The sequence below is a fragment of the Panulirus ornatus genome, chromosome 22 (assembly GCF_036320965.1).
Source record: "Panulirus ornatus isolate Po-2019 chromosome 22, ASM3632096v1, whole genome shotgun sequence".
NCBI classification, from domain to species: Eukaryota; Metazoa; Arthropoda; class Malacostraca; order Decapoda; family Palinuridae; genus Panulirus; species Panulirus ornatus.
Window position 1 is genome coordinate 8,189,542 of NC_092245.1, and position 23,536 is coordinate 8,213,077.

At 43.2% G+C, this 23,536-nt stretch overlaps 1 protein-coding gene across 1 annotated transcript in view; it reads right to left on the reverse strand.

The window, feature by feature from the left end:
• LOC139756521 (malectin-A) overlaps positions 1-14,197 on the reverse strand; it is a 59,301-nt gene extending 45,104 nt beyond the window's left edge. Inside the window, exons 1-2 of the mRNA XM_071675993.1 lie at positions 14,023-14,197; positions 4,522-4,646 (exon numbers count right to left, since the gene is read on the reverse strand). Coding sequence (XP_071532094.1) covers positions 4,522-4,646; positions 14,023-14,119 — 222 coding nt within the window. The 5' untranslated portion in view covers positions 14,120-14,197. The remainder of the gene's footprint in view (positions 1-4,521; positions 4,647-14,022) is intronic.
• Between the last annotated feature and the right edge of the window lie 9,339 nt (positions 14,198-23,536).

Here is a 23,536-nt window from a genome sequence, read left to right on the forward strand (position 1 = left end):
TGCTGAGTATATGAACAAATCTGTGAAACTTGTAGCTGACGAGCACCTCAGTCCTGAGCAAGTGTATAAGCAAAAATAATCACCCATTTCTCTCCATTCACTTTCAGTTTTACCCATATCAATCTATATGAATAATATAACTTTTTTCTGCAAGGATTCCTTTTCTTTTTTTGCAGAAAAACTGAGTGTCCAGTTTAGGATTAAGAATTAATATACTGTATTTCCTGATTCAATTTAGCACTTCTGTAAATTTTCATTGTTCTGACTGTGTAGTTCTTATCTAGCATTTTACTGAATCTTTCATGGAAGGTTACTCTGGCAACACAGCTTTCCTTCAATAGTGATCACAATTTGATAAGCCTAATTAGACTATGTAAATTTGTAATCATATCTTAAAACATGCTGAAAATGTCAAGCCTTAAATCAAAGACAGAAGATAAAGGTGAAACATAATTTCCTGGATACAAAAGTAAACCTGTAGTAAAAATACCATCCATAACGTTTAGATCCCTCAAGGAGGGTCGCTTCCTGGGAGGCATTCAGCACCATTGTACAAGATTTACATTAGGGAAGGCTACTGAAATAACTAGAGAAAATTTTTTTCCTATTATACATAATCGCTGTTTCCCACATAAGTGAGGTAGCGCCAGGAAACATGAAGAATGGCCCATCCACTCATATACACGATATATGCATTAATGCCCATATACGCACATATACATAACATATACATACATACATATACATATACATACGTGTGTGCATAATTACACTTGCTTGCCTTCAACCATTCCTGTTGCTACTCTGCCCCACAGGAAACAGCATTGCTACCCCCTGCTTCAGCACAGTAATGCCAGGAAAACAGACAAAAAAGGAAACATTCGTTCACACTCAGTCTCTAGCTGTCATGTGTAATGCACCAAAACCACAGCTCCCTAATCCATATCCAGGCCCCAAAGACCTTTCCATGGTTAACCCCAGATGTTTCACATGCCCTGGTTCAGTCAACTGACAGCATGTCGACCCTGGCATACCACATCGTTCCAATTCACTCTATTCCTTACATGCCTCTCACCCTCATGTATGTTCAGGTCCCAATCGCTCAGTCTTTTTCACTCCATCCTTCCACCTCCAATTTGGTCTCCTGATTCTCCTTGTTGCTCCACCTTTGACACATATATATCCTCTTTGTCAATCTTTCCTCACTCATTCTCTCCATATGTCCACACCATTTCAACACACCCTCTTCTGCTCTCTCAACCACACTCTTTTCATTTCCATACATCTCTCTTACCCTTTCATTACTTACTCGATCAAACCACCTCACACCACTTACTGTCCTCAAACATTTCATTTCCAACACATCCACCCTCCTCCGGGCAACCCTATCTATAGCCCATGCCTTGCAACCATATGACATTGTTGGAGCTACCATTCCTTCAAACTTACCCATTTTTGCTCTATGAGATAACAGTTTCTCCTTCCACACATTCTTCATTGCTCCCAGAAATTTCGCCCCCCTCCCCCATCCTGTGACTCATTTCCACTTCCATGGTTCCTTCCTTCCTGCTAAGTCCACTTCCCAATTACCTAAAACACTTCACTTCCTTCAATTTTTCTCCATTCAAACTTACATCCCAATTAACCCGTCCCTCAACCCTACTGAACCTAATAACCTTACTCTTTTTAACATTTACTCTCAATTTTCTCATTTCACTCACTTTTCCAAACTCAGTCACCAACTTCTGCAGTTTCTCACATGAATCAGCCACTACAGCTGCATCATCGGCAAAAAAACTGGCTCACTTCCCAGGCCCTCTCATCAGACTGCATACTCGCCCCTCTCCAAAACTCTTACATTTACCTAACAAACCATCCCATCCATAAACAAATTAAACAACTATGGGAACATCACACTTCCCTGTCATGAGCCAACATTCACTGGGAACCAATCACTCTCCTCTCTTCCTACTTGCACACATGCCTTATATCCTTGGTAAAAACTTTTCACAGCTTCTAGCAACTTTCCTTCCACATCATATACTCTTATAACCTTCCACAAAGCATCTCTATCAGCCCTGTCATATGCCTTCTCCAGACTCATAAATGCTCGATACAAATATAAATTTGCAGCTGTAGTTCCATGGCCTCTGATAAAGCAAAAATAGACTTCTATACAGCAATACTTGTAAAAAAAGAGCCTGATCATGTGATATGGATAAAATGAAGAGGCTAACAGATACTTACTAATTCACTATAAACTCTAAAAGGAAGAGGCTCACGTATTTTTGCAAAAAGTAAAAAGATGCACAATATAAAGGTACAAAATTTACTACAAAAGTGAAAATATTCTACACAAGTAAAGACTGGGGATGGGATAAAATAATACAGGTATACCACCGAATTTTCGGCAACTGATGGTTCGGCACCTCCTTTAGCCCGGACAAAATTACTTGAGGGAAATTGAAATCACCACAGCCACCAGACTAGTTTACTGGGCGGCCACAGATGGTGTTGTGTGTAGGGCGCATTATTTACATTCTTTATACTGCACTTGTTGGTGGTGATACTGCAATTTTGAGATTCTTAGCTTATTTTGCGTAAACTTAACCCTAGCTATGGCTTCTAACACATATGAGAGTGTCAGTCATGGTGTCAAATATAAACACCAGTCCATATCGATCTACGATAAAGTAGAACTGTTGAAAAAAATGGACCGGGGTGTTTCGGTGCGTAAGCTGTGTGACATCTACAGTACTGGTTCATCAACCGTTTATCATATAAAGAAGCAAAGGGAGAAAATATTGAAATTCTATGCTGACAGCGATCCCAAGAAGCAAATGACGATTAGAAAAACTATGAAAGATGGTAAGAATACTGAGCATGATCGAGTGATGATGGAATGGTTTCGACAGAATCAGAGTGATGGAGTGGACTTGTCAGGTAGCATGATAATGGACCAGGCTAAGTTGTTCCATAAAGAACTTAAATTACAATATGATTGTGACTATAGTGAAGGATGGCTCAAAGATTCAAGAACCGTCATGGAATTTCCATTAATAAAGTGTGCGAGAAAAGCGGTCTGCAAACCATGATGGAGCCGCCAAGTATGTGGACAGCTCGAGTGATGATGGAATGGTTTTGACAGCGTCAGAGTGATGGAGTGGACTTGTCAGGTAGCATGATAATGGACCAGGCTAAGTTGTTCCATAAAGAATTTAAATTACAACATGAGTGTGACTATAGTGAAGGATGGCTTCAAAGATTCAAGAACCGTCATGGAATTTCCATGAATAAAGTGTGCGAGAAAAGCAGTCTGCAAACCATGAAGGAGCTGCCAATTATGTGGACAGCTTGAGTGATGATGGAATGGTTTCGACAGCATCAGAGTGATGGAGTGGACTTGTCAGGTAGCATGATAATGGACCAGGATAAGTTGTTCCATAAAGAACTTAAATTACAACATGAGTGTGACTACAGTGAAGGATGGCTTCAAAGATTCAAGAACCGTCATGGAATTTCCATGAATAAAGTGTGAGGAGAAAAGCGGTCTGCAAACTATGAAGGAGCTGCCAAGTATGTGGACAAATTTGCGAAACTCGTAGGTGACGAGCACCTCGGTCCTGAGCAGGTGTATAGTGCAGACGAAACTGCATTATTCTGGCGATGCACACGTAGGAAAACACTATCAACAGAAGACGAAGATCCCAAAGGATTCAAACAATCAAAGGACAGACTTGCCATCTTAGGATGCTCAAATGCAGCAGGTGCATACAGATATAAACTGCTGGTTATGTGAGAAGTAAATGTCCCAGGGCCTTGAAAGGTGTTAAAAGTTTACCCAGTAACATACTGTTGCAAAAAAAAATGGCTGGATTACAACCGAGCTACTCTTAAAAAATCAATAAATTTGCGTTTAATTTTTGCTTAATCTTATTTAATCAAGACCTGTAATCTTGTTTCACCAATGTACTATTGTACAAGTACCTGTATTTCAATCATTTATCTAATCTACATTTAATATTTGTTTAATTTAAATTTCTAGCAGTTCATGGTATACTTTAGAAACATGGGAGATGTATGATTAGTGGGTTAGAAGTGTGTTGATGAAATATTATTATGTGACCATGGCTGCTCCGGTAAAATTGGTTAATCCGGCAAGGCTTTGAAACCAAGAGTGCCAAAAAATCGGTGGCGTACCTGTACCATGAAACAATCCTGTATACAAACTGCTTAAAAGTTAAAAAAAAAAAAAAAAAAAAATGCACCACCCACTCTAAAAAACTGGGATTGTTATGTTTTTTACTTATCAAGTAATGATGGGTGTGAGACTAGAATAAATGGATGAGGTGACAAAGGGGGTTGACATTACATGAAATGGCACCCAAAGCCACCTATCATGTTTTCCGAAATATTTTTGTTTGAGTGATCTTTGGGAAATTCTATCTAGTAGGCCTTGCATGATAAATCATCAGGCACATTCACCTGCAACCATTCACAATGAAAAAATTGGTCACTTACCTGGTCACCAGGTGGTACTCTGCCAATAACTAGTTGCTTGCCAAAGTCTGAAGCTGTGCCCACTTTACCAGTGAGAGGATCTTTCTCATACCTCACACCATATACATCAATGTGAGCATCACCACCTAGAGGTAAATAAAAAGTACCAATAAGTGGTGAGTTAGTGATCTACCTAATTAGACCACATTCTCGAACATATCAAACTCAATCCATTCTATGCTGAGACAAATACAGCGATATAACAAAGTACAATGGAGTTCATTATACTCAAATAAAAACAGAAAAAAAACTCCATCAACAAAGACATTATCTGAAGACATGAGCACTTAAAGGCTAAGGATACCATAATCTAGTTTCCTAGCTCTGACCTCTACACAGGAAGTAAATATATCCACTTGATATTTAAATGTTCAATACTATTGCTACACAAAAATAGAAACACATCCATAAAGCCAATACTCTCATTCCCATGGGAAGACATAGACAGTATGTTCTTGGACTGCCAAAAAGTAATTAATTTGCATCAGCGTGGTGGTGGTGGTAGGAGGGATGGTGTGTTCTCTTAGGAGATAGAGAACCATCTAAGCAGAGCAGAACAAATGAACATCAAAGGTGTCCCTTCAAAATGGGTTGATGTAACTAGTGGTCTTGAGGCCAATGTTATTCTTCGTCTTTGTAAAGGAGTACATTTGCAGAAAATGCTTCAAGCATGAGACAAAGAGTGTCCCAGACTTTTCATCTTAGCATGATGAAGATACATATAGCATCATCTAAAAATTCTATATTAGCATTATAATGTTACATGCATCATCTACTTTAAAAATTCTTTCCATTTTGCAACATCTGGTGCATTATATGGTTTCAACAGTGCACCAAATTTTTCATACACAGTGCACCATATTTTTCCCACACAACAGAAATGGCTGAAAATATTAAAAACATCATGAATACTGTGGCAGTCTACAAACTGATCCAATTATATGTAATAATCTAATAAGAATATAAGGACTCTGATAACTTGTAATGGTGACATGTAATCATATTTATCTATTTCTTATTTATTTTGCTTTGTCGCTGTCTCCCGCGTTAGAGAGGTAGCGCAAGGAAACAGACGAAAGAATGGCCCAACATACACGTCCACACACGCAAATATACATACCTATACATCTCAATGTACACATATATATACACACACAGACATATACATATATACACATGTACATAATTCATACTGTCTGCCTTTATTTGTTCCCATCGCCACCCTGCCACACATGGAATAACAACCCCCTCCCCCCTCATGTGTGCGAGGTAGCGCTAGGAAAGACACCAAAGGCCCCATTCGTTCACACTCAGTCTCTGGCTGTCATGTAATAATGCACCGAAACCACAGCTCCCTTTCCACATCCAGGCCCCACACACTTTCCATGGTCTACCCCAGACGCTTCACATGCCCTGGTTCAATCCACTGACAGCACGTCAACCCCCGTATACCACATAGTTCCAATTCACTCTATTCCTTGCACGCCTTTCACCCTCCTGCATGTTCAGGCCCTGATCACTCAAAATCTTTTTCACTCCATCTTTCCACCTCTAATTTGGTCTCCCACTTCTCCTCGTTCCCTCCACCTCTGACACATACATCCTCTTGGTCAATCTTTCCTCACTCATTCTCTCCATGTGACCAAACCATTTCAAAACACCCTCTTCTGCTCTCTCAACCACACACTTTTTATTTCCACACATCTCTCTCACCCTTACATTACTTACTCGATCAAACCACCTCACACCACATATTGTCCTCAAACATCTCATTTCCAGCACACCCACCCTCCTGCGCACAACTCTATCCATAGCCCACGCCTCGCAACCATAAAACATTGTTGGAACCACTATTCCTTCAAACATACCCATTTTTGCTTTCTGAGATAATGTTCTCGACTTCCAAACATTCTTCAAGGCTCCCAGAATTTTCGCCCCTTCCCCCACCCTATGATTCACTTCCGCTTCCATGGTTCCATCCGCTGCCAGATCCACTCCCAGATATCTAAAACACTTCACTTCCTCCAGTTTTTCTCCATTCAAACTTACCTCCCAGCTGACTTGACCCTCAACCCTACTGTACCTAATAACCTTGCTCTTATTCACATTTACTCTTAACTTTCTTCTTTCACACACTTTACCAAACTCAGTCTCCAGCTTCTGCAGTTTCTTACATGAATCAGCCACCAGCACTGTATCATCAGCGAACAACAACTGACTCACTTCCCAAGCTCTCTCATCCCCAACAGACTGCATACTTGCTCCTCTTTCCAAAACTCTTGCATTCACCTCCCTAACAACCCCATCCATAAACAAATTAAACAACCATGGAGACATCACACACCCCTGCCGCAAACCTACATTCACTGAGAACCGATCACTTTCCTCTCTTTCTACACGTACACATGCCTTACATCCTCGATAAAAACTTTTCACAGCTTCTAACAACTTGCCTCCCACACCATATATTCTTAAAACCTTCCACAGAGCATCTCTATCAACTCTATCATATGCCTTCTCCAGATCCATAAATGCTACATACAAATCCATTTGTTTTTCTAAGTATTTCTCACATACATTCTTCAAAGCAAACACCTGATCCACACATCCTCTACCACTTCTGAAACCACACTGCACTTCCCCAATCTGATGCTCTGTACACGCCTTCACCCTCTCAATCAATACCCTCCCATATAATTTACCAGGAATACTCAACAAACTTATACCTCTGTAACTTGAGCACTCACTCTTATCCCCTTTGCCTTTGTACAATGGCACTATGCAAGCATTCTGCCAATCCTCAGGCACCTCACCAGGAATCATACATACATAAAATAACCTTACCAACCAGTCAACAATACAGTCACCCCCTTTTTTTTAATAAATTCCACTGCAATACCATCCAAACCTGCTGCCTTGCCAGCTTTCATCTTCCACAAAGCTTTTACTACCTCTTCTCTGTTTACCAAATCATTTTCCCTAACCCTCTCACTTTGCACACCACTCTGACCAAAACACCCTATATCTGCCACTCTATCATCAAACACATTCAACAAACCTTCAAAATACTCACTCCATCTCCTTCTCACATCACCACTACTTGTTATCACCTCCCCATTAGCCCCCTTCACTGAAGTTCCCATTTGCTCCCTTGTCTTACGCACTTTATTTACCTCCTTCCAGAACATCTTTTTATTCTCCCTAAAATTTAATGATACTCTCTCACCCCAACTCTCATTTGCCCTCTTTTTCACCTCTTGCAACTTTCTCTTGACCTCCTGCCTCTTTCTTATATACCTCTCCCACTCATTTGCATTTTTTCCCTGCAAAAATCGTCCAAATGCCTCTCTCTTCTCTTTCACTAATAATCTTACTTCTTCATCCCACCACTCACTACCTTTTCTAATCAACCCACCTCCCATGCTTCTCATGCCACAAGCATCTTTTGCGCAAGCCATCACTGCTTCCCTAAATACATCCCATTCCTCCCCCACTCCCCTTACCTCCTTTGTTCTCACCTTTTTCCATTCTGTACTCAGTCTCTCCTGGTACTTCCTCACACAAGTCTCCTTCCCAAGCCCACTTACTCTCACCACTCTCTTCACCCTAACATGTAATCATATGTAATTATATTTCATACAGCTTGGTAATAGAACAGTCATTTTACCTTACATTACCTTCCTGCCCAAAGGATCCCTTGCATAGGGCTTCTATAGCACTCAAGAAATAGCCATGTCCCTCAAACAGGACCACAGCAAGTCAAGAAAAGTAGTGATGTGATAGTAACCAGTATCTTCAGTATGAAAGTTGCACCTTGCACAAGAGGGGTCTTTTATTATCTATCTTTTATTATGCTTGATCGCCATTTCCCACATCAGTGAGATAGCACCAGGAAACAGACAAAGAATGGCCCATCCACTCATATACACATTATATACATAAATGCCCATGTACATATCAACATATACACATATACATACACAGACATATACATAAATACACATGTACATATTCATACTTGCCTGCCTTCATCCATTCCTGATGCTATCCAATCCAACAGGAAACAGCAATGCTAGGTAGCGCCAAAACAACAGACAAAAAAGGGCCACATTCGTACACACTCAGTTTCTAGCTGTCATTGTGTAATGCACCAAAACCACAGCTCCCTATCCACACTCAGGCCCCAAAGACCTTTCCATGGTTTACTACAGACGCTTCACGTGCCCTGGTTCTAGTCCATTGACAACACATCGACCCCGGTAACCACTTCATTCCAATTCACTATATTCCTTGCATGCCTCTCATCCTTGTGACGTGATAATTCAGTGTTTGAAATGCTGGAGACGAAAAGTGTCAAGAAAGCAAACAAGAAAGTATAATTCATGTGTACCTGACATGTAATTTCTGATGGGTTTATGATGTCTAGTGGGTAAGTGTGTAAAACTGGGATCAGTGCATAAGTTTGTTAATTGTTAGGGCATTCAGTTGATATATGGCCTTAGTGCTGAGGACCGTGGTGTGGGAAGTGAATATAAAGTGTTTGTCATACATGATAACCAGCACAGCTATAGTTGTCAAGAGGAGTGATAGACTATTCAGGGTGATGGTAGGGTGTAGGTTGGATTCACATCTGTCGGGGGTTAAAAGGGTGATGGATTTCAGTAAGACACAGACATTTTGCTCTGCCTAACTCAGATTTCTCAATGAGTGCTGCAGTGTTGCATGTGGTGTTACCAGACTCTGCCTGCTCAAGGGTACAACTCATGAAAAATCACCTTTAGCGAGGTTGTATTACTGGGAATGCAGTCTCTTGAAAGAACTCACTCCAAAGGAGTTCGCACTTTCCTGCTACTGGAGTTAGTGCAGCCTCAGGCTGCAGGAGCCTTGAGAAAGGTCCTGGATAACATCAGGAAACTCTCATGGAAATTAATCCTGGGGTAATTATAAACAGATGGATAGATAGTGCTGCATGTTTGCTGTTGCTTGGGTAATGTCAAGGTGCAGTGATGTATTTGTGAGGTTATTTCCATGTAAGAGGACTTCACACTGTGGTCTGCAAGTAACAGGGGGTCAGTTGCACAGAGACTAAAGAAGGTTGGAGAAAGAATTGTTCCTTAGGATATCCATTGTTCAGCATGAGGAATTTAAAAGATAAGCTTTTGCGAATGATTCAGGCTTGGCAGCCACCTATGTAATTACCAACCATTTCTATCAGTAGTGTACAGGGTGACACCAAGTATCTATGAAGATGATTTAGGGACAATGTCAAATTCTTTGTTGAAATTTGCCGCTGAAACCACGACAGTTGTGTTGTGTGAGGTTTTTGTGAAACATGGTAGTGGAGTGATATTGCGACAGTGCTATATGGGTGAGGATATAAAATTCTGTTTAGCAAGTTTCTAGATGCTTGGGATTTTGTTCTAAAACCAGGTTTAGTTAAAGACAGCTATAACTTATAATTTTTTTTTTTTTTTTGCTTTGTCGCTGTCTCCCGCGTTTGCGAGGTAACGCAAGGAAACAGACGAAAGAAATGGCCCAACCCACCCCCATACACATGTATATACATACACGTCCACACACGCAAATATACATACCTACACAGCTTTCCATGGTTTACCCCAGAAGCTTCACATGCCCTGATTCAATCCACTGACAGCACGTCAACCCCGGTATACCACATCGATCCAATTCACTCTATTCCTTGCCCGCCTTTCACCCTCCTGCATGTTCAGGCCCCGATCACACAAAATCTTTTTCACTCCATCTTTCCACCTCCAATTTGGTCTCCCACTTCTCCTCGTTCCTTGGTAACTTATACATATTTATTTATTTATTCATTTATTTTGCTTTCTCGCTGTCTCCCGCGTTTGCAAGGTAGCGCAAGGAAACAGATGAAAGAAATGGCCCAACCCACCCCCATACACAATGTATACACACAAATGTCCACACACGCAAATATACATACCTATACATCTCATTATTATTATATTTTATTATACTTTGTCGCTGTCTCCCGCGTTTGCGAGGTAGCGCAAGGAAACAGACGAAAGAAATGGCCCAACCCCCCCCCATACACATGTATATACATACGTCCACACACGCAAATATACATACCTACACAGCTTTCCATGGTTTACCCCAGACGCTTCACATGCCTTGATTCAATCCACTGACAGCACGTCAACCCCGGTATACCACATCGCTCCAATTCACTCTATTCCTTGCCCTCCTTTCACCCTCCTGCATGTTCAGGCCCCGATCACACAAAATCTTTTTCACTCCATCTCTACACCTCCAATTTGGTCTCCCACTTCTCCTCGTTCCCTCCACCTCTGACACATATATCCTCTTGGTCAATCTTTCCTCACTCATTCTCTCCATGTGCCCAAACCATTTCAAAACACCCTCTTCTGCTCTCTCAACCACACTCTTTTTATTTCCACACATTTCTCTTACCCTTACATTACTTACTCGATCAAACCACCTCACACCACATATTGTCCTCAAACATCTCATTTCCAGCACATCCACCCTCCTGCGCACCACTCTATCCATAGCCCATGCCTCGCAACCATAAAACATTGTTGGAACCACTATTCCTTCAAACATACCCATTTTTGCTTTCCGAGATAATGTTTTCGACTTCCACACATTCTTCAAGGCTCCCAGGATTTTCGCCCCCTCCCCCACCCTATGATCCACTTCCGCTTCCATGGTTCCATCCACACATATTCATACTTGCTTGCCTTCATCCTTTTCTGTCACTACCCCATCCCACAGGAAACAGCATCGCTACCCCCTGCTTCAGTGTGGCAGTGCCAGGCAAACACAAAAAAGGCCACATTTGTTCACACTCAGTCTCTAGCTGTCTTTCTCCCCTTTCCCCAGGGACAGCATATGTTGTGTAAAGAACTGAAACCACAGCTCCTTATCCACATCTAAGTCCCATAGATCTCTCCATTGTTTAACCAGGTTGCTTCAAATGCCAAGGTTCAGCCCCATAGACACCATGTCGATCACAGTATACCACATACTCCATTTCACTCTATCCCATGAACACCTTTCACTCTCTTGCATGTGTCCTGGTGCTACCTTACTGACAAGGTAAACCCAGATCGAGTACATTGAACAAGTATGACATATGTAAGAGTATGGGTGTTTATGTATAAATATATAGCATTAATGAGATGGCCTTGATTAGGGCATTCAACCACCCATGTCATCTCAGTTTACATCAAAAAAGTAGGTCAATAGCAGTATATCATGAAAAACATGGATAAAAGTAAGCAATACTCAGAAAAAAGTCAAGAAAACTTATCAAAACCTTACTTAACCTCATTACCATTCATGATTTGGTAACATGAAAAATTGAGTGCGTACGTTCTAATAAACAGATTTTGATTAAAGTGGGACCAATGGATTCCTTACACTCTGTTGAGTTGATATAGAGTGTGAAATTTTACCTGAAGCATCTCCCATAATCTCAAGTCTTCACAATGTTGTCAGGGCTTTAAGTTCAATGAAAACTGTCAAGTAAACCCATTCAATACCAAGCATTCAGTGTAAGGAATAGGCTGGTACCACTTTCATGAAAAACAGTCAAACTGAACAGTAGGATATGCAAGGACATTCATAGCCAGCCATCCTGTAGACAGCCATATAAACATCCACAAGGCACTTGCTCTGATTCAACAGAAGTATGCTTCATTTGTAAAATGATTTACAAACAGATAAAAACCTGTAGAGATAGGTAAAAATTTATACAAATTACCTTATTATTGGTTATACAAATTTCCAGCACTGTTTCCTCCAGTACATGACCACACATGTATCGTCTGTGCAGAAATATAACATTTTCTTAATCCATTTTCTGAAATAGCCACCAAAGTTCAAAAGCTGAATTATCATAGCCTTAATAAACACCTACAAAGAAATGCCACATATGATATGTGTTTATCACTTCTACAGAAACAAAAAGTTAATATTTATCATTAACAATTATCTTCCATTTTTCCCAAAGGAACAGACTCCAAATCACAGTGGATGGCCCAATGTTATACAAAGAATCTGATATCCTCTCCATATAAAAGAACAAAACAGCAATAATTAAGATGTAAGAACCAACCTGGAAGGTATCCAAATGTTTCTGCAGTCATATCACTCCTTTTAAAAGGGAGGTTACCTCACGTACTCCAATGTTTTCCTCTCAACACTTATTAGGGATGCTGCCTACTACTAACTCCTAAATGTATTTGTCCTCTGAAATGAGGAAATTTACCTAATATAAAACTGTACAACTTGAGTAAAACCCTAAATTTCAAGATATCGTCTTTTTTATTTCCACGTATCATCATACTTTACATATCATATTTTTCATTTCCAGGTATCATTATACTTTACATCATCCATGACAAATTTACCTCACATATTCTCTCTTCCTCATTACCGTCCATACTATCAGGCTATGTAATATCAAAAGATAATACATACAGTGCTAACGAAACAACCCACATTCTTTAACAATTATTCATAGAAGAAACATAATATCCATAAGAGTAAAATGAAGATTCCAAGCACACAGCAGAAAGCACACAACCAATTTCTGATACATCACCCATGATCTATTAGAATTTTCGAATTCTAGTTGAAATACACCATTCATTCTCATGAAAACACACCACCAACATGGCATTAGATGTCAACACACACAGATAACATGCAATCCCTGACAAGAGACGAATGCAATAACACATTTCCAAAATTACTCAAGCACTTAAGTGAAGGAGAGGCTTTTGTAGGTTCTGTTGATATCTTATAAGATTATCATGTACTTTGACATTAATAATCCTCACATTTTCCCTGATATACATAATCCTCAGAACTTACATCTTATCTGAAATAGTTCAGTAAAATATAATGCACTAAATCATGCTCTCCAACTATTCTTAAGTAAAAACGAACGCTGTATAACAAAATCATGCAATACTCATGGCAACTAGTAGAGTTAAACTGTACTTTTATCAAAATCATGTAGCCAGTACCTGAGATGGTCCCACACCTGTGCTACAGCCGGTAAGGCCTGCAGGTCATGACCTCACACATCCTCACCAATCAGAGAAGCAACAATGCAGCTTGTTTGAAGACTTAGCCAAGAAGATAAAGATAAACCTTCGTTATCAACATGAAATATAAATACAGTGATGTTCAGCAGTACGATACACACACTACATGAAAGGTGAACACCCACATATCCCCTTCTGGTGACTTGTGACACGATACTCAGGTCCTGGCTTTCTTTACACATGACATACAATATTGCGAAACTAAATTTGTTTAACCTTTTCATTCAACATTCATCCCTCATTCGTAAGACTGATCCTGACCAGCCACGTAAACAGTCTTTACTAACTAATGTACGATGAGGTGCCCGTATTTCTAATGATGAAGCGTTTTAAAACTCACCTGCATTTACGGCATATATGACTTCCCCAAGGCCATTCGCCCTAGAGAGATATGCCAGTAAGATAAACAGACAATGATAATAACTCTTACAGCCCATGACAAACGCCAGGCTGGCAAACTGGTCGCAGGCAGGTGGCTCCACAGGTTAGTAACGCTGTCAACAGTCTGCCCAGACAGGTCGTCTGCTACACACTCGTTCCTTTACCTTTACTTTCATACATAATTATTGCCCTTATATGTACCTTCAGAAATTCGAAATTACGTTGGCTGTAAAACTCATAAGGCTCTTTTTATCTGTTACTACAACCATAGAAAATATAATTACTTTATCTTTTAATTAATATTCTAAAAGAATCTGAAACAACACGCTGGCCCAAGTGATTGGCTCAAGATATAAACGTAAAAATATCAATAACAATAAACGGTAATAATGAAGACAAATATGATCACAATAATTTTGAGAATGAAATTGATTTTAATGATAATAGTAATGGGAACGAAAATCACTGTACAAGACCAATAACAATTTCCATGATTTTGATAATGAAAACATCGACGAAAATAAGAACGATAATAAAGGTAGGCAATCGTGTAAAAGATATCAATGATAGTCTTAATGATAATCAAAAAATATATTTCCGTCATTTTTTGGCATATCCAATTGCCTTCATCGGCTTTGCAAGATAGCGCCAGGAACGCTCGAAAAACGGCCCCAGTTGCACACAACCATTCTTTTTTCTGTCATGTTTGCCGGACTGAAATCAGGTGCCATCACAAACAGCCTCAGTCAACATGTAGCACTTCACCTAACATGGTCAGGATTCAGCCATGGCCAGAAATTACTATCGACAAGAAGGGGGTACATTTGGTTGCAAAAATTATTGGATTTCTAACATTTCACGATTGATTTTTAGTACAAGTTGGTAATCAAAATATCGAAACAAAAGAAAGTGATAATAACGCTGTGGATGCAGGACCCCGACTCTCCTACATGTATGATAGGCAAATGTCGACCACATTTTGAAAAATGATTGTCATCAAAGGTGATCAGTGAGGTACAGTGGTTGTGCCAAGTCATTGTGCTTTTTTCTCTTTTTTCATCACACCAGATGTATAGTAAATTGTTATTCTTGTTCAATGTTCTGGTTTAAATTTGAAAAGAAACGTTTCTTCCGTGTGAATCACGTGATTATTACCTAGGAAGAACAATTGAACGATCAAAAAATGATAATACAAAACAAAAACAATAATCCATATCTTATACATGATGTGAGAAGAAATATTGTAAGTTGGTCTTTTTCCCAAGTTAGGGTTACTGTTGGTACATTATCCCCGACTTCAAGTAGTAGGGGTACTTGTAGGTTACCCTTGTTCATCAAGATTGCACCATAGGTTCAACCCATTGACAAAACGTTGTCCCCATTAACCCATTGACAAAACGTTGTCCCCATTAACCCATTGACAAAACGTTGTCCCCATTAACCCATTGACAAAACGTTGTCCCCATTAACCATTAACTCATATCATCTCTGCAAGCGTATCATCCTTCTGAATGAGTAGGCCCCGGTGCCATAAAGTCTCCTTCAATCTGTCTTTCTATCATCATGGTCTTCCCTTTCCCCTTTCCACTTTTTGACACATACGTACTTTATGTTGGTGTCTCTCAACTGATCCTATCCACATGTCTGAACCATTTCAGCACATTATTGTCAGCTCTTTAAACCAAACTGCACTTACTACCAAACTGCTCTCTTCAGATGTCATTCTTTAAACGATCAACCCGTACCACAACACATATTGTCCTCAAGCGTTTCCTGTCCAACATGTCCACCGTTTTCCTTTCGTTCACATTAAAGGCCCAAGACTCACAGCCATACAACACTACTGGGACTACCTTACCTGATACTCTACAGTCAGTGGCCTCTTCTTCAACACACTCCGTACAATACCCACAATCGTGGCCCCCTGTCTGACCCTATGATTCACTTCAGCTCACACGGTTCCATGAACTGCCACGTCCACTTCTAGATATCATGATCACTCCTTCAGGTCATACCCACTGAACACTTTCACTCAGACCAACTACTCTCACCTCCCTGCTGCACTTCATTACCTTACTTATGCTCAGTTTCCCACCGAACTGTCATCTGCAGACACCAGATGACTCCACCTTACGTCTAGCCTCCCCTCACGCTAGCAGCCAGTAGACATGCTCCTCGTTCTAAGACTCGTTCATTCACCTTCATCACTCCGTCCTTAAACAGATTAAAGTCGAGTCACTCGAGTGATTGCGATCTTCAAGCCCTAGCTTCGTTGGTTGATTATCCAGTACATATCAACCAACATCTGAGAGTCGGAAGTTGTCCAGCTACGTTTACTGGTACAGCAGGGCAACTAAAGGGCAATCCCCAGGACTGAAGCACAGCGGCAGTGTCCATCTACTGACTGCAGTCCTCTGCTTCCTTCGGGCGGCAGTATTGTGCGACCAAAGCCAGAGCGTCCACCCTTGTCACGGGTTTTCGCTTCGTGGTACACGTCACGCATAACCCATTCCTCGGAATAGCGTACCAGCCTCAGTTGGTATGTCGGGTACCAGCTACAGTCATGAGGGAGCGGCCGACGACCGGTCACCCACTTGCCCACATTGTGGGAAGACCTTGGCCAGCTTACGGGGCCGTAGGGTCCACGAAAGGCAGGCACAAGCCAACTCCTTCCACCAGGAGTTGGCAACACGACACGTTCTGTCCAAGGCTCGATGGTCTGACGAGGAGGTGGAGCTCCTCGCCTGGGCTGAGGCCAAGATGGCAGCTGGTCCCTCACTGGTTGCCGGACAGGGCCTGAACCAGCGGTTGTGGGAGATTGTTCCATCTAGGACGGTCGAAGCGATCAAAGGCCTCCGACGCAAGGTAAGGTGATGGAAGGTGTGTCGAGTGAGAGGTGTGTCCCACCCACATCAGGAAGCAACACGGAGGAAGCGCCACGTGCAGGAATGCACGTGCGTGCCGACTCTAGTGGAGGGAGTCCTGCAGGAGCTGGGGGTGGGGGGCTACTACCCTCGGAGTAGGGAGACCCACCGCCTCGGGCCTGCTGGGGACTGACTGCTCCCACTGTTATATGTGTCCCAGCTGCTCCGCAGGTCCCCCAATCCCAATCAATTGCTTCCTTTGTGGCGGAGACTGTCACATACCTCGACACATTAGGACCTGGCCCCACAACTCCATCGTGGGGCGAGGACATCCTCAGTGTTGCCCTAAACCACTTGCGTCAGGGAGACAGCCTCACCGCGGTCAGGGTGGCCGCAGAGCACGCCAGACATATGACGAGCTCCTGTGGCTCGCCCGACGACCGCCGGAATCGTGGTGGAGACGGACCTAGGCAGTCGACGAACCCTGGCCGCGCACGCCGCGCTGAGGAGGTTCCTTTGCGTAGAAATCGCCTTAGACGGAAACAATACCGCAAAGTACAGAGGCTTTATCGTCAAAATAAGTCTTTGGCCGCTGGATTGGTCCTTAAAGGCGACTGGGAGGTACCGCCAACCTCGGTTGGGCCGGAACGCCTCAATCCCTTTTGGGGGCTCTCTTCTCTCGGCCGTCTGAGCTGGACGAACGTGTCATTACCGATTTTGACCCAGTTAATGGACAACGAGCAGAGGTTGTCACCGTAGGCGAGGTAGCACATCACCTCAAAGCCACTCAAACATCTGCTCCTGGTCCTGACGGGATGTTGACTCGTTTGCTGAGGTCTATTCCTCCGAGGATCTTAGCCAAAATGGTCAACCTGTGGCTAGCCACGTCTGCGATGCCGGAACCACTCAAGGCAAATAGCACGGTGCTAATTCCCAAAGTACCTAACCCAACTGAACCCAAGGACTACAGTCCAATTACCATCTCTTGTGCCGTAGTCCGTCTGCTCTACAAGATACTGAGCAGCCGCATCTCGAGCCTCGTCCAGATCGATGAAGCTCAAAAGGCATTCGTTCCAATAGGCGGATGCCTCGAGAACCTCACGATCTTGGACGCGATCGTCGGTCGTGCGCGCGCACACGCCCACGGTGTGCACCTGGCATTCCTCGACATGGCCTAAAGCATTCGATAGTGTTAACCATAGCACTATCGAGCGGGCCATGTCGAGGAAGGGCATCCCAGTCCTCGTCAGGGAATATGTCATGTAGACGTATGACCGAGCCTTCACACACATCGAAGGCAGCGACGGGATGTCGGAGAGGATCAACATGACTCGTGGGGTCAAGCAGGGTGACCCACTATCATCTATTCTCTTCAACCTTGTGAATGACGAGTGAATCGCAAGGGTGAAGGAGACTGGTGTAGGGGTTGGGTTAGGTGACCAGAAGGTCTCAGCGCTGGCATTTGCCGACGATTTGGTCCTGGTTGCGAAGAGGCCCACTGGCTTGCAAAAGGCAATTAACGTGATGACAGAGACCCTCGTGGGGGTGGGCTTCAAGTTAACCCTGGGAAATGTCGTACCTCAGCATGGAGGTCGACGGCAAGCGCAAGACTTGGTGTGTCAATAAGAACAGACGTTCCAAGTCTTGGGCAGCGCTGTCGGATCCATGAATGATGAGGACGATTACAAGTACCTCGGCATCCTTGTCGGAGCAGGAGGCCGGCGAAACTCCTACGGTGCCCTGCTAGAAGAGGGGCTTCATAACATCACCAGAGCCCCTCTGAAACCTCAACAACGGATTGCGTTGCTTGTGGGACATCTGGTGCCCAAGCTCATGCATCGCTTGGTGCTGGGTGAAGTGTATAAGACACAGTTAGCACGCATGGACAGGCAGGTGCGAGTGGCGGTTCGCCGCTGGCGCCGCCTAGCTCATGACGCGCCCTGCGCATACTTCCACTCGAGGCAGGAGATGGTGGGCTGGGTATACCAGACTTCGTCTCGACCGTCCGGTTGAATAAACAAGCGCGGTTCGAAGTTACTCACCTCGACCGACCCGGTGATTCATGCGACTGTCCGGGAGCCTGCAGTGTTGAGCAAGCCGCAGCGCTGGACCGGACCCGCGTGCATTGCTGGTCGGCAGGCGGGGAACAAACTCGAACGCCATCACGCATGGAGAGCCAATCTGGTCAGCACCGTGGACGGTGCGGCTGTGGCTCCATCTGCTGCCGTGCCTCAAGTCAGTAGATGGGTGAACAGCGGGAACCGTTTCCTGTCCTGTTCTGACAACGTGAAGGCCGTCCAGGTGAGGATAGGCGCATTACCCACCGCTGCCAGGGCCTCCAGAGGCCGGCCCGAGATCAACGGCCTCTGTGACACCTGTCATAAGCCGGGTACGCTCGGGCACATCGCACAGATGTGCCCCCGTACTCATGGCGGGAGGGTAAAACGGCACGATAATATCAGTGCCTATTTGGCCGGACGACTGAGACAGAGGGGTTATGAGGTGTCCTGCGAGCCGCGCATTCCGATTGTGGGGTCCTTTAAGAAGCCGGACATCGTGGCTTCCAAAGGCACAGAAGCCTTCATAATAGACACACAGGTCTCTGGGGTCCATTTCGCACTTTCGGCTGCACACCAACACAAGTGCAGCTATTAAGGCAAGCCGGAAGTCTTACAGGGCGTACGGGATTTCACCGGCAAAGGCACCGTGCATGTGACATCTGCCACATTGAATTGGCGTGATGCATGGTGCCAAGAAAGTGCGAGTGCTCTCAGAGGGTTAGGGCTGACGTACCAAGACCTTGAGGTGTGCACCGTCAAAGCCCTAACCTGGACCCACTCCCTTCACAGGATGTGGTGCAAGAGCACAGGTTGATAATCGGAGCCTGCCTTGTCCATCTGGTGTCGGCCTACGGGTTGGTAAAGGTCATCTCCCCCTTTGTGTGCTTGGGGTGTGCGGGATTAAGCTGTTCTCCCGTGGCTCCAATGGCAGGTACCAGTTCCTGAGGTCGGGTTGTCGTGAGGGACGGTGGACGCCTTGGCGGGGTTGCCCATTGCTTCCGCGCGAGAGGCCGCACTGGAAGGTGAGCGGTGCTGGGAAGTCACTGTGTGTTCAGTCGGTAGGTAAGGTATGTTTCGAAGCATCATCTGAGTGCCACCTCTTAACTTACTTCTATCTGTGCTATCAGCAATCTGATCCGTAAATCTTCCTCTTACTGTGTCCATACACTCCGTACCTCAATTAACAATTTCCTTCACTATCAACATGTAGTTAAGTCGCTTACCGACAACCACCCTTGCACTTAGATATAAAGTTACAAGAGAAAGAATGCACAGTTGTAGTTAGACTTTCCTGCACGTCCCATCACTAATTGGGAATCGATGAAGACAATCTGGCCTCCCCTCACGTCAGCAGCCAGTAGACCTGCTCCTCGTTCTAAGACTGGTTCATTCACTTCCTTCATCACTCCGTCCTTAAACAGATTAAAGTCATGACCACAAACTCACGTTCACCAAGAGCCACTCACACATTTATCTACATTTCGCATCATTTTCCATAATGTATTTCTCTAAGCCCTATCATATGCTTCCATTAGATCCATGAATGCCACAGTCTCTCTCTATTTTTCAAAACTTTTCTGCAAAGTATAGGTATACCCAGTACACATCCCCTACCTCTTCCGAAGCCCCACCGCTCCTTCCTAGTCAGATATTCTACACATGTCGTCAGCTGTTCAGTCAACACCCTTCTACACTCCACACCTTACTACGTACACTCAACAGATTCATGCCCTCATGATTCGCGCGTCCTTTTTAGGGCCCGCTTGTCTTTATATGAAAGCACTATACAATAGGTTGGATCGTTCATACCTTATCTTGTTATTCATGTGTGGGTAGTGCAGAAAAGTTGCGGAGTCACGAGAAAAAATTCTGCAAAAACTATGGGTTCTGTGCGCCAACATCTTTCAGTCACGAATTCTTTTTTCGAGTAAAATTTTGGCAGAACATTTTTACTTTGAATGGTTGTTCATATGTACCCATCTCTACTTTTTTAGCCACATACTTTAGTTGATGCTTCCGTAATTAATGTTATATGGCGTTCTACTGCCTGTGTGTGGCATGGCATATTGAAATAATCATTTTCAATGGGAATGCCACTCGTGATGATGTTCCAGATTGTTTCATCTTCGATATCCATTGTTAAAGGCGGCTCTGTGACATCTATATTGTGCCAATCCATCATCTCATCATATTCCTTTGCAATGAAATCAATAACAGGAACTTTGAAAGATCTAACACTGCTTCTCTTTTCATTTTTTGACCTCAATACTCTTCACCATTGAACAAAGGTTCTCTCATCATGCTCATGAGGATGGTCTCAGGCTACGTGAGGAACGCATTTCCCTAAGTAACAGGTGCACAATGTGACTGATATTGCTAAGCGACGAGACGAGTACATTTCGTGCAAATGTTGACCATCATATTTGATGAAGGGTTTGCACTTTATCTTGAACCATCAAAGTATATGAAGGCTCAGATATTGTAACATAGAGACATTCAACTCGATTCGCTGTTGTCAACCACCGTAAATAAGATATTTCCCTGGATTACGATGTGATACTGCATCATCCACTGTACCTTTACAAATTGCTTGATAAATATCAAATAAGTATTATTGATCGGTACTTCTCAGAGTCTACTTCAATATCATCCGATTCAATAAAATTGAAGTTTACATAAACTGGAATGTTCTCACAGTCTGGTATCATCTGTTTGCCAACTTCTGTAAACCCAGTTGGTCCACATGTTGTACCATCCAGGCTTGTGGTCACAATGCATTAAAGGCTAATCATTAGCATGAAGCTGGCAAAGGAACCATTGCAATGGATTGTCAATATTTTGTTCTAGAGGTGTTATTACTCCCATTTTTCGGGCCTGTATTTACAGTAGTGCTATTGCAACCAATTGCTCTGTGCTTGATCAAATCTGATGAAACAAATCTTGCATTTCTTCTGCAATATCACTGCCATTACCGAGGTTCGGAGTAACAGGGGTAATCAATCTTGATTTTGGCTCATGTAGAAGACAACTATGCTCTTTATTTACAACGTTTTGTTGACAAATTTACGACATTTTGTTCACTGACAAGTTTGTGCTCATCAAAGTATATGACAGGAGGATTAGTTGTCCATCTCACTGCACTGTTGACTTTCACTGCGGACTTTATGCCTCTCATGGCGAATTTTGTTTCTGTCACTAACTATATCGGTATTGCTTTCATCCATTTCACTCACATCCTACAGCAGTGACCTGGAGGTGGTTGCAGGTGCCCTGTCTGATTCATCTGTTCTGTCACAATCGCCTGCTACACCTGAGAGATGAGGAGTCAATTTGTTTGTATTGAAATCTTTCTTGGCACAAGGAGGAGGTAACTCTGTTCCTGATGATTCATATGAGTTTGTCTGATTCTGAAGATGAAGGAAGAACTACGAAAGATGACGATGGGTCCCTGCCCTGATTCAATATATTGTTTATGTTTATCCTTATTTTTGCGTTTAGACCTTTTTCTATAAGTCAAGCTTTCTTGACGGTCTGCTTCTCCGGTCATCATCTTTCTCTGACCTTTCATCAAACATTCATGTTCATTTCTATGAACTTTCTTTATAGTTGAACAATTACAAGAATTCAGATCTGGACATATAGATGAGGCAATATCAAAGATGGCTGAGGTCATACACTCTTCACCCTCGATACACGGACCATTCATGTGACGTAGTGTCACCAGACCATCGTCCGGAGTACCACAGATGTATGTACGGACCATTCATGTGACGTAGTGTCACCAGACCATCGTCTGGAGTACCACAGATGTATTTACGGACCATTCATGTGACGTAGTGTCACCAGACCATCGTCCGGAGTACCACAGATGTATGTACGGACCATTCATGTGACGTAGTGTCACCAGACCATCGTCCGGAGTACCACAGATGTATGTACGGACCATTCATGTGACGTAGTGTCACCAGACCATCGTCCGGAGTACCACAGATGTATGTACGGACCATTCATGTGACGTAGTGTCACCAGACCATCGTCTGGAGTACCACAGATGTATGTACGGACCATTCATGTGACGTAGTGTCACCAGACCATCGTCTGGAGTACCATAGATGTATGTACGGACCATTCATGTGACGTAGTATCACCAGACCATCGTCAGGAGTACCATAGATGTATGTACGGACCATTCATGTGACGTAGTGTCACCAGACCATCGTCCGGAGTACCATAGATGTATGTACGGACCATTCATGTGACGTACTATCACCAGACCATCGTCCGGAGTACCACAGATGTATGTACGGACCATTCATGCGACGTAGTGTCACCAAACCATCGTCTGGAGTACCACAGATGTATGTACGGACCATTCATGTGACGTAGTGTCACCAGACCATCGTCTGGAGTACCATAGATGTATGTACGGACCATTCATGTGACGTAGTGTCACCAGACCATCGTCTGGAGTACCACAGATGTATGTACGGACCATTCATGTGACGTACTATCACCAGACCATCGTCTGGAGTACCATAGATGTATGTAC